The sequence below is a fragment of the Oncorhynchus masou genome, chromosome 12 (assembly GCF_036934945.1).
Source record: "Oncorhynchus masou masou isolate Uvic2021 chromosome 12, UVic_Omas_1.1, whole genome shotgun sequence".
Lineage (NCBI taxonomy): Eukaryota > Metazoa > Chordata > Actinopteri > Salmoniformes > Salmonidae > Oncorhynchus > Oncorhynchus masou.
In genome coordinates, this window is record NC_088223.1 from 62,668,304 (window position 1) to 62,683,884 (window position 15,581).

The 15,581-nt window shown below is 39.6% G+C and overlaps 1 protein-coding gene across 1 annotated transcript; it reads left to right on the forward strand.

Moving 5' to 3' along the window:
• The first annotated feature begins 877 nt into the window (after positions 1–877).
• Positions 878–14,346, forward strand: LOC135550612 (E3 ubiquitin-protein ligase RNF167-like). Its single transcript, XM_064981592.1, has 10 exons — positions 878–1,149; positions 2,245–2,404; positions 2,510–2,590; positions 9,611–9,754; positions 9,918–10,005; positions 10,213–10,303; positions 11,017–11,122; positions 11,308–11,401; positions 11,639–11,719; positions 11,819–14,346. The coding sequence occupies exons 2-10, from the start codon at positions 2,306–2,308 to the stop codon at positions 12,244–12,246; spliced, it is 1,212 nt and encodes a 403-aa protein (XP_064837664.1). The 5' UTR covers positions 878–1,149; positions 2,245–2,305; the 3' UTR covers positions 12,247–14,346.
• Positions 14,347–15,581: the final 1,235 nt, after the last annotated feature.

Below are 15,581 nucleotides of genomic sequence, written 5' to 3' on the forward strand. Positions count from 1 at the left end.
ACTGCATCTTGCCTATGCCTTTCTATACCGTCACTCATTAATATATGTTTTTATGTACATATTCTTATTAATTCCTTTACACTTGTGTGTATAAGGTAATTGTTGTGAAATTGTTAGGTTAGATTACTCGTTGGATATTACTGCATTGTCGAAACTAGAAGCACAAGCATTTCCCTACACTTGCATTAACATCTGCTAACCATGTGTATGTGACAAATACAATTTGATTTGATTTGAAGAAGTGCTAGATCTGTTATATGTGCATTATTTCTATGCTTTTACTTTCGGTTTTGTACACCAGCTTCAAACAGCTGAAAATACAATATTTTTGGTTATGGAAAATATATTTCACACCGGTTTAATGCCCGCCAGGAAATGGCGGAACGATTTCTTTATAATGCACCTTTAAAAAACACAGAAGAAGAAGAACAGATTACCATTCCAAAGATTTGTATAACTAACCCAAGATAGACCACCAACTGGCGTTTCGAATGGGAACAAGCAAGAGCCAAGCACGATGTAGAGAGATCCTATTGGCGCGTTCTAGCATGTCGTTGCATATTTCCGTTAGAGAACGCCTACTGTCAAGTGTGCGTGTGTAATAACTCAATTGGCCCGTGCACTCCTTCTAAACAACGCAATTAATTTGCAAAGGGTAAAGTCTGTTCGTAACATATTCTAGTTCTGGGAACAGAAAACGGTATTGAGATCAAACGTTTCATCGATTTTAAACAAATTGCAGAATGTTGGCCAAACTCCATCAATGGGCTTCCTCTCATCACCATATTTGGTGGGAAGCGAAAACGCCAACCGGATGCTTCAGATTTATACATCCAGGGAAACTTCTGGCTTATTTTTCTCTATCTGTGACCGTTCACCTAGCGGCAGGATATTATTATACAGGAAATGCATAAGTCTTTAGCATAGTATTTTCATAAGAGTGGCTTTAGGCACCAAACAATATAGTTATACACTATTATAACGTATCTAGCTATCTTTCCAAATATACTTTAGTTTGATAGCTGTGGCATACACCGTTAGCTACTTGAGTCTTCTAAAAATTCTAAGCTTTTAACTAGTTAAATTAGTTCGCTAAATCTAGCCTCTGGAACCGGGAAGGAGAGGACAAAACAACAAGGCACTGGACTGGTACAAGAAGGATCATACCCCTTTATTTTATAAATCAATTATCACATCACTTCTCCCTAGATAGCTAATTAGATATGTTTTACTTCCGATTATTGATATTGTTCTGATCAGTAGATCGGACAGTCAGCGATGATCAAACTGACATAAAGTACCGTAGTTTTAAGATCGCTAGCTAACGTTACAATATATTGGCTAAGATTACAGCTAGCTAATGTAAGCGTAGCTATCAATCTGTGGTAGATCAAATTCGTGTTTGTTGTTGTCTTAGCGCACCCGGCTAGCGAGCTAACGTGAACTTATCAGGCCAAGTAAACTAATTAACTTTAGCTAGCTGAGTTGTTGCCAAACATAATAGTTTTGTCCACCAGACCGAATGTTTTCCCCCCATTGACAATTGTTTAACGTGTTTTCGCTATTTGCTAGCAGGGAACGCTAAATATCTATTTGTGTTGTATTTACAGGCACCATTGATCGTAAAACTATTATACCGTGAAAGTGTGTTCGTTTATTTCAACAGCTTGCAACTGCATCCCGCAATGCTGGGTGTTCCTGTATTGTGGGCTTTCCCCGCCATGGGGTGATGGCTCGTTCGTGACACCGTTAGCTATCGCCTGTTGTGTACAGTCGGGGGGTTTACTGTCTTCCTGTCGCTCCCGCTAGCGCGATAGGATGGGGCTACACGGTGTGTATGCTAGCTAGCACACGGTGTCGTTCCCGCCAGCTGTGTACCGGACTAGCTGGCACACATTAACACACGTTACCTGCGGGAAAACAGTGCCCGACAGGCGGGGACGAATGACACTGTCTGCCGGTGTACGGCTAGCTAGATACCATTGTCGCCCCGGCCCTTCTATGGGCTTTATCGGCGACTGACATCCAACGTTATTGTGCATTAACGCCACGTACTGTACTGGAGCGCCTCTGCTAGTTAAACAATGTACCAATAGAAGTATAAAGAGAGGTTCCTGCAAATGCAGGAACACGCCGAAATGCAGGCCGCAATTCCACCCTTGTTTATTTGGTCTGGTATTGGAATCATTTGTTATTATGCAATTGATGAATCGATGTATGAGATTTGCCTCTTCCACTCCCCAGGCTGAACTTCCCAGCTTCCTGGCTCTACTCATCCCATTCTCCAGACAGACAGTGAGGCAGGATGTTGGGTCTGTGGTGCATGGGTGCTCGACTTGGCGTTCTCACTCTGGCGCTGTGCTGTACACTGGCTCCCTTACCTGCACACGCGTACATCTATGCTGTGAGTCCTCATGATTGTTGAACTGTGTGATCAAGTTTGTTGTGGATTTACACGTGATCTCAGTGTACTGGCATTGATTTGAACACTTGTGTCTCTGTCTGGTAGCATTACAGCAATATGACCAACATGTTGTTTGAGGACCTGCCTGCCTTTTTTGGATCATCACTACCCAAAGAAGGACTTATGGTGAGTAGTGAGTAAGGTTTAATATCAAAATACTCAATACCAAAATGATACTATGGAAAAAGAAGGCATATTAGCCAAAGTAACAGAATGGCACTTGATCCAGACAGAAACTCCGCTACTGCTCTATTCAATCGTTAGGCATCTTTAGAGTTCAATATCATTACACTTTACATTTTTGGGTCAACTTTTTCAGAGACAGCGTGTTCGTAAATTATTCAGACTAGATGTCGCCGAATTAATCGGAATGGCCGATTAATTAGGGCTTATTTTAAAGTTTTCATAACAATCGGGAATCAGCATTTTTGGACACCGATCGTGGCTGATTACATTGCACTCCATGAGGAGACTGCGTGGCGGGCTGACCACCTGTTATGCGAGTGCAGCAAGGAGCCAAGGTAAGGCGCTAGCTAGCATTAAATGTATCTTGTAAAAAACAATCAATCTAAACATAATCACTAGTTAACTACACATGGTTGATGATATTACTAGTTTATCTAGCTTGTCCTGCATTGCATATAATCAATGCGGTGCCTGTTAATCATTGAATCACAGCCTACTTCGCCAAACTGGTGATTTAACAAGCGCATTCGCAAAGAAAAGCACCGTCGTTGCACCAATGTGTACCTAACCATAAACATCAACGCCTTTCTTAAAATCAATACACAAGTATATATTTTTAAACCTGCATATTTAGTTAATATTGCCTGCTAACATGAATTTCTTCTAACTAGGGAAATTGTGTCACTTCTTACTTTCTGTGCAACAGAGTCATGGTATATGCAGCAGTTTGGGCCGCCTGGCTCTTTGCGAACTGTGTGAAGACTTTTTCTTCCTAACAAAGACAGACAACTTCGCCAAACGGGGGATGATTTAACAAAAGCGCATTTGTGAAAAAGCACAACCGTTGCACGAATGTACCTAACCATAAACATCAATGCTTTTCTTAAAATCAATACACAGAAGTATATTTTTTAAACCTGCATATTTAGTTAAAAGAAATTCATGTTAGCAGGCAATATTAAACTAGGGAAATTGTCATTTCTCTTGCGTTCATTGCACTCAGAGTTAGGGTATATGCAACAGTTTGGGCCGCCTGGCTTGTTGTGAACTAATTTGCCAGAATTTTATGACATAACATTGAAGGTTGTGCAATGTAACAGCAATATTTAGACTTAAGGATGCCACCCGTTAGATAAAATACGGAACGGTTCTGTATTTCACTGAAAGAATAAACGTTTTGTTTTCTAAATGATAGTTTCCGGATTTGGCCATATTAATGACCTAAGGTGAGTATTTCTGTGTGTTATTATATTATAATTAGTTATAATTAGTTATATTAGTTATAACTATTATAAATAGTCCTATAATAACTACAACCTAAAACGTCTTACCTGGGAATATTGAAGACTCGTGTTAAGAGGAACCACCAGCATATGTTCTCATGTTCTGAGCAAGGAATAATTAGCTTTTTAACATGGCACATATTGCACTTTTACTTTCTTCTCCAACACTTTGTTTTTGCATTATTTAAACTAAATTGAACATGTTTCATTATTTATTTGAGACTAAATTGATTTTATTGATGTATTATATTAAGTTAAAATAAGTGTTCATTCAGTATTGTTGTAATTGTCATTATTACAAATATATATATATATATATAAATAAATTGGCCGATTAATCGTTTTTTGGCTTTTTTTTGGCCCTCCAGTAATCGGTATCGGCGTTAAATTCATAATCGGTCGACCTCTAATTCAGACCCGTTGACTTTTTCCACATTTTGTTACATTACAGCCTTATTCTAAAATTGATTAAATACCAAAAAATCCTCATCAATCTACACATTACCCCATAATGACAATGTGAAAAGTTTTTTTTTTTTTTTGCAAATGTATAAAAAATAAAAACAGAAGTACCTTATTTACATAAGTGTTCAGACCCTTTGCTATGAAACTCATTGAGCTCAGGTGCATCCTGTTTTCATTGATCATCCTTGAGATGTTTCTTCAACTTGAATTGTAGTCCACCTGTGGTAGATTTAATTGATTGGACATGATTTGGAAAGGCACACACTTGTCTATATAAGGTCCCACAGTTGACACTGCATGTCAGAGCAAAAACCAAGTCATGAGGTGGAAGGAATTTTCCGTAGAGCTCCGAGACAGGATGTCAAGACACAGATCTTGAGAAGGGTACCAAAACATTATTCTTCCATATTCTTAAATGGAAGGAGTTTGGAACCACCAAGACTCTTTCTAGAACTGGCTGCCCGGCCAAACTGAACAATCGGCGGCGGGGGGGGGGGCTTGGTCAGGGAGGTAACCAACAACCCAATGGTCACTCTGGCAGAGTTCCTCTGTGGAGATGGGAGAACCTTCCAGAAGGACAACCATCTCTGCAGCACTCCACCTGGCAGGCCTTAATGGTAGAGTGGCCAGACGGATGCCGCTCCTTAAATAAAGGTTAAAAAAAAGGGACCTCAGACTGGGGCAACGGTTCACCTTCCAACAGGACAACGACCCTAAGCACACAGCCAAGACAATGCAGTAGTGGCTTCAGGACAAGTCCCTGAATATCCTTGAGGGACCCAGCCAGAGCCCGGACTTGAACCCGATCTAACATCTCTGGAGAGAACTGAAAATAGCTGTGCAGCGACGCTCCCCATCCAACCTGACAGAGCTACAGAGGATCTGCAGAAAAGAGTGGGAGAAACTCCACAAGTATAGGTGTATCAAGCTTGTAGCGTCATAACCAGGAAGACTCGAGGCTGTAATCACTGCCAAAGGTGCTTCAACAAACTAACGAGTAAAGGGTCTGAATACTTAGTTGACGTCGGATGTTTACATACACCTTAGCCAAATACATTTAAACTAATTTTTTCCACAATTCCTGACATTTAGTCTTGTCAGTTTGGATCACCACTTTATTTTAAGAATGTGATATGTCCAAATAATAGTAGAATGATTTATTTCAGCTTTTATTTATTTCACCACATTCCCAGTGGGTCAGAAGTTTACATACACTCAATTAGTATTTGGTAGCATTGCCCTTTTAAATGGTTTAACATGGGTCAAATGTTTCAGGTAGCCTTCCACAAGCTTCCCACAATAAGTTGGGTGAATTTTGGCCCATTCCTCCTGACAGAGCTGGTGTAACTGAGTCAGGTTTGTAGGCCTCCTTGCTCCCACAAATTTTCTATAGGGTTGAGGTCAGGGCTTTGTGATGGCCACTCCAATACCTTGACTTTGTCCTTAATCCATTTTGCCACAACTTTGGAAGTATGCTTGTGGTCATTGTCCATTTGGAAGACCCATTTGCGACCAAGCTTTAACTTCCTGACTGATGTCTTGAGATGTTGCTTCAATATATCCACATAATTGTCATTCCACATGATGCCATCTATTTTGAGAAGGGCACCAGTCCCCCTTGCAGCAAAGCACCCCCACAACATGATGCTGCCACCCCCGTGCTTCACGGTTTGGATGGTGTTCTTCGGCTTGCAAGCTCCTCCTTGTTCCTCCGAACATAACGATGGTCATAATGCCCAAACATTTCTATTTTTGTTTCATCAGACCAGAGGACATTTCTCCAAAAAGTATGATCTTTTGTCACCATGTGCTGTTGCAAACCGTACTCTGGCTTTTTTATAGCGGTTTTGGAGCAGTGGCTTCTTCCTTGCTGAGCGGCCTTTCAGGTTATGTCGATATAGGACTTGTTTTACGCTTGTGGAAGGCTACCTGAAATGTTTTACCCAAGTTAAAGAATTTAAAGGAAATGCTACCAAATACTAATTGAGTGTATGTAAACTTCTGACCCACTGGGAATGTGATGAAAGCAATAAAAACTGAAATAAACTATTCTCTCCACTATTATTCTGACATTTCACATTCTTAAAATAAAGTGGTGATCCTAACTGACCTAAGACAGGGAATTTTTATTAGGATTAAATGTCAGGAATTGTGAAAAACTGAGTTTAAATGTATTTGGCTAAAGTGTATGTAAACTTCTGAATTCAACTGTAGATACTTTTGTACCTGTTTCCTCCAGCATCTTCACAAGGTCCTTTGCTGTTATTCTGGGATTGATTTGCACTTTTCGCAGCAAAATACATTAATCTCTATGAGACAGAACACGTCTCCTTCCTGAGCGGTATGACGGCTGCGTGGTCCAATGGGGTTTATATTTGCGTACTACTGTTTGTACAGATGAACCTGGTACCTTCAGGCCTTTGGAAATTGCTCCCAATGATGAACCAGACTTGTGCAGGTCTGCAATTTTTTTCTGAGGTCTTGGCTGATTTCTTTTGATTTTCCCATGATGTCAAGCAAAGAGGCACAGTTTGAAGGTAGGCCTTGAAATACATCTTCAGGTACTAAAGCTTCAGCTTCTAAAGCCATGACATCATTTTCTGGAATTTTCCAAGCTGTTTATTAAAGGCACAGTAAACGTAGTGTATTTAATCCTCTGACCCACTGGAATTGTTTTACAGTGAAATAATATGTCTAACAATTGTTGGGAAAAGTACTTGTCATTTCAAAGTAGATGTCCTACCGACTTGCCAAAACTATAGTTTGTTAACAAGTTATTTGTGGAGTGGTTGAAATACGGGTTTTAATGTCTCATATGTAAACTTCTGACTTCAACTGTATGTAAATGTGATATTTCAGTACATTTTTGCAATACTTTTTCGAAAATGTATATAAACCTGTTTTTGCTTTGTCATTATGGGGTATTGTATGTAGATTGCTTGGGGGAGCAAACAATTTATCAATTTTAGGCTGTAACGTAACACAATGTGGAAAAAATCAGAGGGTCTGAATACTTTCCGCATGCACTGTATGCATTAATGAATCAATTATACAGTCATACAATCAATTTCAGTTTTTTTTTACTAACCATACTACATAACATAATGGTATTAATTTATTTGAATGGTAAATGTCTTTGGAAAATTGAGAAGTAGCCTAGGCCTATTGCTTATTCATATTTTCGTTCTGTTTACTCTTATTTTACCAAGTGAAACTGCATATACCTATACAAGTGAATGCATATTCAATAGCCGTGTGTGGCTGCATTTAGTTATTGGGCTTGTTTTGCCTTATTTCATGGAACCATATGGGATTTATTTTATTTTACTGCAGTTTAAGTGACACCTGGCCCAGAAAAATAATTTCCATATATGGCCAAATAGGGAAGTCAGATTAGACATTTCCTAATAAGACACTTTAGTCAACACCTTTGTTCACAAAACAGCCATTGAATTATTCAAATAAGGCCAGTTTTTTTTCATCACTCAGCGACAGATGCTAACGTTTTATATTCATCCCAATGTCTCCCTGTGCACCCTGAGTGCTCGTGTGCATGTGATGTTGGTCTATGTAAACCAAATGTAACCTGGATATAGCCGGTCCATGAATCGGCGTATACAAACATGAGTGGATTACCTTAAACAGAGGTCAGGCATTTAAGAGTCCGTCTCCAGTTCTTATTATACCTCAGTGATTCATACACAGTTTCGTTGAGGCAATAGATAATCTTTGGAGAGACCAATTTTAAGTGAATGGCACAAACTTTATTCAATCAGTTTTTAAATCAGCATATTTTGCATTATGGTTAGCATATTATCACTAAGTACTAGGGTAGATAGTTGATATTCACTTCAGCTGGAAGCTAGCAAGGAAAGTTAGTTTACAACGTTGGAAGCTACTGGTATCTTCTTGCATTGTCAAGTGTTCTAACCATTATGGATGTTGTTTTGCGAACAGTAATGAACAGTTTTTACATACCGTGTCGCATTATTCAAGTGTGTTAACATCTGTGCAGTATGAGTGGGGAGCTAACATGATGCAGCCTTCCCAGTGCAGGAGCAGGCACGGTATAAAGGTTTCTACACACTTAATGTGCGTAGAGTTGTGCGTACACTGGGTGGAGTCATGCATCCTTTGTTCCATGATATCTCATCAGTCCATACTCCCAAATAGCATCATTCACAAGGGGGTGACAGATGTGTTCTTGTTGTCTTCTCATTTGCTGTGAAAGCAAAATAAGAGGCTTGTCATCTTTTCTTCCCTTGCTAGCAAGTTGGCTAAACATGTGAAATAATATAATGAAATAATATGCCCCAACCACTATTCTTAAACTTTCCGGTGTGACTTAAAACATTATTCCTACTTTGATATGCTTCTTCAATGTCTTCGCTCCCATATCAGCTAAAGATAGAATGTCCACATTTTTTGTTATGGTTTCATACCAGCTGTATTTCTGTATTTTTAAAGTTATATATCTTAAACATGATTGCTAACATGCAAAATATTTTGGGACTATGTCAACAATTCATTAATGAAAGAAATACCAAAAGATTTTCTTTTAAGGGGGACATCGGCTTCGCTCAACAGACTTGATCCGTGAGACACATTTCACAGAAGTACCGAAAGTAAATACAAATTCTAGTGTATTTACATTTGAGTCATTTAGCAGATGCTCTTATCCAGAGCGACTTGGTACATTCATCTTAAGATAGCTATGTGGGACCACCACATCTCACAGTTATAGTAAGTACATTTTTCCTCAATTTAAAGTGGAAGTGTTAGTTCACAAAAGGCTTTTTTACCCTTGTTTTTTTGTGAGGGTCGGGGGGAAGGGGGGTGCTGTGGGATTGTTTAACATAGGGTTTCAGATTTCTTTTGGAAGATGGGCAGGGACTCTGCTGTTCTAGCTTCAGGGGGAAGCTGGTTCCACCATTGGGATGCCAGGACAGAGAAGAACTTGGACTGGGCTGAGCGGGAGCTTCCCTCCCGTAGGGGTGGGAAGCCCAAGAGACCTAAGGTGGCAGAACGGAGTGCTCGGGTTGGGGTGTAGTACCGAACCGTTTTCATTTTCTAGTATCGAAAAAGTACAGAGGTTTCCGTATACCATGCAACACTAATGTGAGAGAAGGGTAATGGAAGAGTGAATACAGGAGCAACATGTCCTTTGATCCATTGCAAACATCAGCTGAAACATCCTTTCTCTCTCTTCAAGGGTGTGTTAGTGGAGTCACGACCACTCAACGGCTGCACTCCGATAGAACCTCCACCACCACTGCCCACATCTAGTGATCCCAACACGACCACTACTAAGTACATAGTCCTCATCCGACGCTATGACTGCAATTTTGATATCAAGGTTGGTGTGTGTAGCTATGCTGTTGGGTTGCTTAGGATATAAGGTGTTGCAATTACATTTGAATTCAACAGATTATGTATTGCAACATATTCAGTGTAAAATCACACTGTGCCTAGTGTTTTCAATTGTTACAATGTAAATTATGGTTTTGTTTTCAACGCAGGTGCTGCATGCACAGCAAGCTGGATTCAGTGCAGCCATTGTTCACAACATGTACTCAGAGACTCTACTCAACATGAACTACAGCAATGGTGAGGATCCTACAATCATCACCTTCTCTAAGCTGCCTATATCCATTTCTTACAGAATCAGTTCAGTTAGTACAACATTTACTTAACCAGGTTGCCTCTCTCTCCTCAAAATCTCAAGTAGTCTTTATTAACCAGTATCATCCTAATAATTAAATACATTAGTAATGCTGAGTGGCAGTGCTCCCCTTTTTGTTTGTTTGAGTGTAGAAACTATTGCAGAGGAGATTGAGATCCCCTCCGTATTCACCAGCTACTACGCCTCCCAAATTCTAAGGACTTTCATCATTCCTGAACATGGGTGAGTACCATTGTGATGTTTTTTATTTTTGTCAAGCTCAACTTCCATGACAAGCTTTTAATTGCTTATTTATTTGTTCATTTCTACCCCTAGTCACAATGTTAGATGGAGGTATGACTTAACTGTCTGTTGATTGCTAATGTAACCATTCAACAAATATTTTTTGGGATATTTGTTCATGGTCTTGCACCATAGTGAAGACCGGACCTTTATTGATCAGATTTGCGCTGAGATTCAGTCATAATCTTCACATCTTTGCACTCATCATGTCAACCCTGCTGAGGGTCTCAAATCAAATGATATTTGTCACGTGCTTCTTAAACAACAGGTGTGGACTGACAGTGAAATGCTTACTTACGGCCCGTCCCAACAATACAGAGAAAAATAAAATAGAGATATAATAGAAAAGTAAAACACGTAATAATAAAAGTAATAGTAGATACACAATGAGTAACGATAACTTGACATTATACAAGGAGTACCAGTGCCGAATCGATGTGCAAGGGTACGAGGTAATTGAGGTAGATATGTACATATAACTAGGAATAAAGTGCGATTGGCTGGTCCTATGTGGACGTCATCACTATGTTGGAGGTGGTGTTGAGTCTGGCACTGCTGTCCCTCTTAGTCGTACAGATCTGTGATCCGGAGGTGGTCGCTTTTCTGAACAATGCCCCCATACTAATGCGGATGGTGCTGTATTTGGTATGCAGGGCCTATGTGATCCTCAAGCCGGAGTTTGCCTTCCCACTCTCATACTATCTCATCCCCTTCACTGGAATAGTGGGCATGATCATCCTTGTGATGGTTGTCATCCTGGTAAGTGCCTTTAGGAAACAGACTCATTTTGCTATGAATGGGGAGTTGATTTCACAATTGAATAGTTAAATATTCATTTCATACATCCTAAATTAATGGAATTCAATAATTGTATTCGCATATTAAAAGCACTGTGACTCTCAATCCTTAGATTTTGGTGTGGTCTGTGTCTCATCTTGGTTTAGATTGTGCGCTGTGTGCAGTACAGGAAAAGGATGAGGAAATATAGGCTGACTAAGGAACAGCTGAAGAGGATCCCCATTCACAAGTTCACTAAAGGTACCGAGGGACACTCTCCACACATTCAAATGAGAATCTGTCACCCGTGTAACTAGTCAAAGACATTGCAAAACACTTTGTGAAACAGCAGTACAGTATTTCTTCTCTGGAATGTTGAGAAACCTGATTAACAAAAAGAATAATCTGATTGTCTGCTCCTGTCATTATTACATTACATGTAGCATTACAATGCTTTGTATTTCCACCTGTCACATGTCAATCTTATTTGTATTCTAGGTGATGAATATGATGTTTGTGCTATTTGTCTGGATGAGTATGAAGAGGGTGACAGACTGCGAGTTTTGCCTTGCTCACACGGTAATTGCAAGTGATCACATTTGGCCCTGTCTCACTCAGAAGTTGTTCTCACAGGTCCAAGGCCATATGGTAACTGTTTTATTTCTGTCATCTCTTCAGCGTACCACAGCAAGTGTGTGGACCCCTGGCTTACAGGGACTAAGAAAACTTGCCCCGTGTGTAAACAACGCGTAACCCGACCTAATCCAGAGTATTCTGAGTCCGAGTCTGAGGATGATGGGGCATCTCGTGCTGATGAAGAGGGGGCAGAGGGTGAAGCTGACACCGAGCGCACCCCTCTGCTCCGCCCCTCCAACCCAGGCTCCCCTTCTGGCAACCCAGGGGCCTACTCTGCCACTGTCACCACAGTAACCACCGCCCAGTGCCTAGGCTCCCCTGGGCACAGCGACTCGCCAATCCTGGAGTACGAGGGCTACTACTCCCCTCAGGGGGAGTCAGACTCTGATACCGAGGAAGAGGGGATGGACTCCCACCCCTCAGATGATGACACTGCCCAGCTCATTGTTAGGGGTGCAGTGGGGGTCTGAAAGCCTGGAGGGAGCTGAGATAAAATTACTTTGTTAGCTCAATAGGGTCAGGCTTGTCCCCGCAGGGTGTTTTTAAATGGTTTATGGAGTTGTGGCTATGGAGTTGTCTCAGCCATAGACTTTCTAGAACACTATTGTCACTTTGGTTACGTTGAACAGATTTACATATTTTTTCCAATTTAGACTCAATGTTGCTAGCTCTAAGATGTTAATATTTAGCCAAGATTCTGTTATGTTTTAGCAGTTCTGTCTTCAACATGAGGCACACATTGATAAGTACAGTAAATCAGTTCAAACATTTAGCTTTGAGTCTTTGCCAGTGAACTATGACCCCGCCATCCATCCCTAAAACTTAAGATTTGCACAAAATGAATCAACTGACAGGTAGTCTCAATCTTAACTAGCAGTATTTAGTTGAATACATTTTTTCAATGCACTACTTGACAATTGACACCCCAAATTCTTATTTTCAATTAACATATTGTACAAGGAGATAACCCACCTGAGATTATTTTTGTAGTTATTGAGTAGACTCAAGTCATCCACCAGTTGTTCTTCATATTTCTTCAACATTTTTCTTCTAGTATTACATTATTGCATTGTTGGGTTTTGAGTTTGAATGAAAGGCATGTCACTGTACTTGTGCATGTGACATTAAAACTTCAAACTTGAGTTGAAAGGAAACTACAGTGCTGCAGTCTCATTAATAAGATCTCTTCCCCATGCTAGTAGTATACCTGTATGCATCTCTGTAACTGGTTTCTGTCATTATATTGGTTAAGTGGGAGTATAGTTTACTCTATGGGGTGTTTCTCTGTCTGATGGGTTTATGGAGTTTTTGGACTGTTAATTTGTTATGCATCATTGACCAGTAATCGGGGCATGCCGAAGGAGATTATTTATTTTTTACTTCACTGTAATACATTTTTATTATCCAGCATTGTTTCTTTGAACTTCTTTTACTCCTTTTAAAAGTTCAGAATTTGTCCAGTTTGATTTTATTTCAGCCTCTTCTGTGATAGATCGTTCAGAGTTCTTCATGATGTTGCAATGTTTGTTTGTTTTTCTTTCTGTTTTTGTTTTTGACATAACTGGTGATATGGTCCGTCTAAAAGAGATTCCATCTGCTCTCTGAAGAAGTTGAACAAACTCAGGAATAGGAACATATTCACTCTGTATGGAAATTACATTTCAGAATTCTTCATGGATATTCTTGTTTTATTTTCATACAGAATGAACATATTACACCATAGAATATAGCAAACCATCGGCACAATTCTTTCCAGTTTTGTCAGTCTCCTCACATCAGCCTTTGTCTACCTGTAGAAGTACAGATTTATTGTTAGAATAGTGTGTATCTTAAGGGACTATTACTCATGTAACTGTTTTTTTTCTTTCTTCCTGTGTAGCCTTTTATACACAGTACACACTTTAGGAACAAGGTAGGCAACCATGTAGATGATCATATGTCCATGCATCAAAATTCACTCTGTTTAGATATTTTTTTCCCCTGAAAATAGCAGAAGAAGGGGGATGCCAGTACTTACACATTGTTACATATTCACGTTGGTCTCCACCTCGGCTATGAATCTATTGCTTTCTGTATGCAATTTCTTGATTGTCTGTGTACATTGCGTATTCTAGTATTCCTAGGATGGCAATTATTTTTTGACAAATTATATGTTGACATCTCCTCCCATATGACATGATGTATGATTTAGCTTTTGAGTAGAATGTGCCTAATTTCAGTCAGAATGTATCTTTATTGCTGATAAATGATCAATGTTCATATACCACAATTTAATTTGTAGATGTATTTTTTTAAACATTTTGGAAATCAAATGAAAGACTTATGTCAATGTACCTTTAAGCACAAGCAAAACGCTAGTAACAATAGTAATGGAACTGGCTATAAGCTTCTGTGGTGCTCATGCCATTGGGACCAAGTTTGAAGTGTTATGTATTGCTTTCATTTATTATGTCATTTTCGGTTAGTCCTTGACTGCTACATTTCCATAACCTCCTTTCTCACTGCTGAAGATTTATATAGTCTTGTGACATTTTATGTTGGTCCCATAAAAATAAATGACATATTTTGGGCTTCTGTTTTAAGTCTAGAGTTTTTATCAGCCAGGAATCAACTTCCTATCGACATTAGTTGGAATACGGTAAATTAGGTTAAATATCCCCTCTCCCTCCACCAAAGTACCATGATTAGAGAGAATGGTGTCTTTCCTGGCTGTGTTTGAAAGTGAAGAACAATTGTCATAAGATTCACAACAGTCGTTGAAATCAGAATAATTCTATAAATAGGCAATTTGATGATAAATGTTCTAAATCATTACCAACTACAAACCTAGTGACTCATACTGTACCATAACTGAAAGACAGCATGAATTTGCTTCTAGCCCCCTGCAGTTTACCAGCCCTGCAGTTCCATTTGTTGAATTGAACTGAGCCATGAATGGTTATGGTCAATGGATTTATAAGCAAATACCTCAGAGTACAGTCATTAGGCTAGTCACTAGGCTAATTAACATTGAGTATAGCTCAACAAGTCTGGCGATGATATGTTCCCTGACTGTTTTCATTTCAATAAGGCTCTCCCCCACACACTTTCTTTGTTTAAACCCTATTTATGAAAGACATTCAGCTAGTAAACAGTCATCACACAAATCAGTTGTCAAACACTTTCTAAAGGGCAAGTACACATCACCCCTGTGAAACATATACAGTGGGGCAACAAAGTATTTAGTCAGCCACCAATTGTGCAAGTTCTACCACTTAAAAAGATGAGTGGCCTGTAATTTTCATCATAGGTACACTTCAACTAAGACAGACAAAATTAGAAAAAAAAATCCAGAAAATCACATTGTAGGATTTTTAATGAATTTATTTGCAAATTATGGTGGAAAATAAGTATTTGGTCAATAACAAAAATTTATCTCAATACTTTATATATAACCTTATATAACCTTTGTTGGCAATGACAGAGGACAAAGGTTTTCTGTAAGTCTTCACAAGGTTTTCACACACTGTTGCTGGTATTTTGGCCCATTCCTCCATGCAGATCTCCTGTAGAGCAGTGATGTTTTGGGGCTGTTGCTGGGCAACACGGACTTTCAACTACCTCCAAAGATTTTCTACAGGGTTGAGATCTGGAGACTGGCTCGGCCACTCCAGGCCCTTGAAATGCTTCTTACGAAGCCACTCCTTCGTTGCCGGGGCGGTGTGTTTAGGATCATTGTCATGCTGAAAGACCCAGCCACGTTTCATCTTCAATGCCCTTGCTGATGGAAGGAGGTTTTCGCTCAAAATCTCACGATACATGGCCC

Bases quoted from the DNA above. Each gene is read 5' to 3' on its own strand.
- LOC135550612 (XM_064981592.1), top strand. From the start codon at position 2,306: ATGTTGGGTCTGTGGTGCATGGGTGCTCGACTTGGCGTTCTCACTCTG. The intron at 10,304-11,016 runs GTGAGTACCATT...TTTGGTATGCAG, and splicing joins TTCATCATTCCTGAACATGG to GGCCTATGTGATCCTCAAGC. The intron at 11,720-11,818 runs GTAATTGCAAGT...TCATCTCTTCAG, and splicing joins AGTTTTGCCTTGCTCACACG to CGTACCACAGCAAGTGTGTG.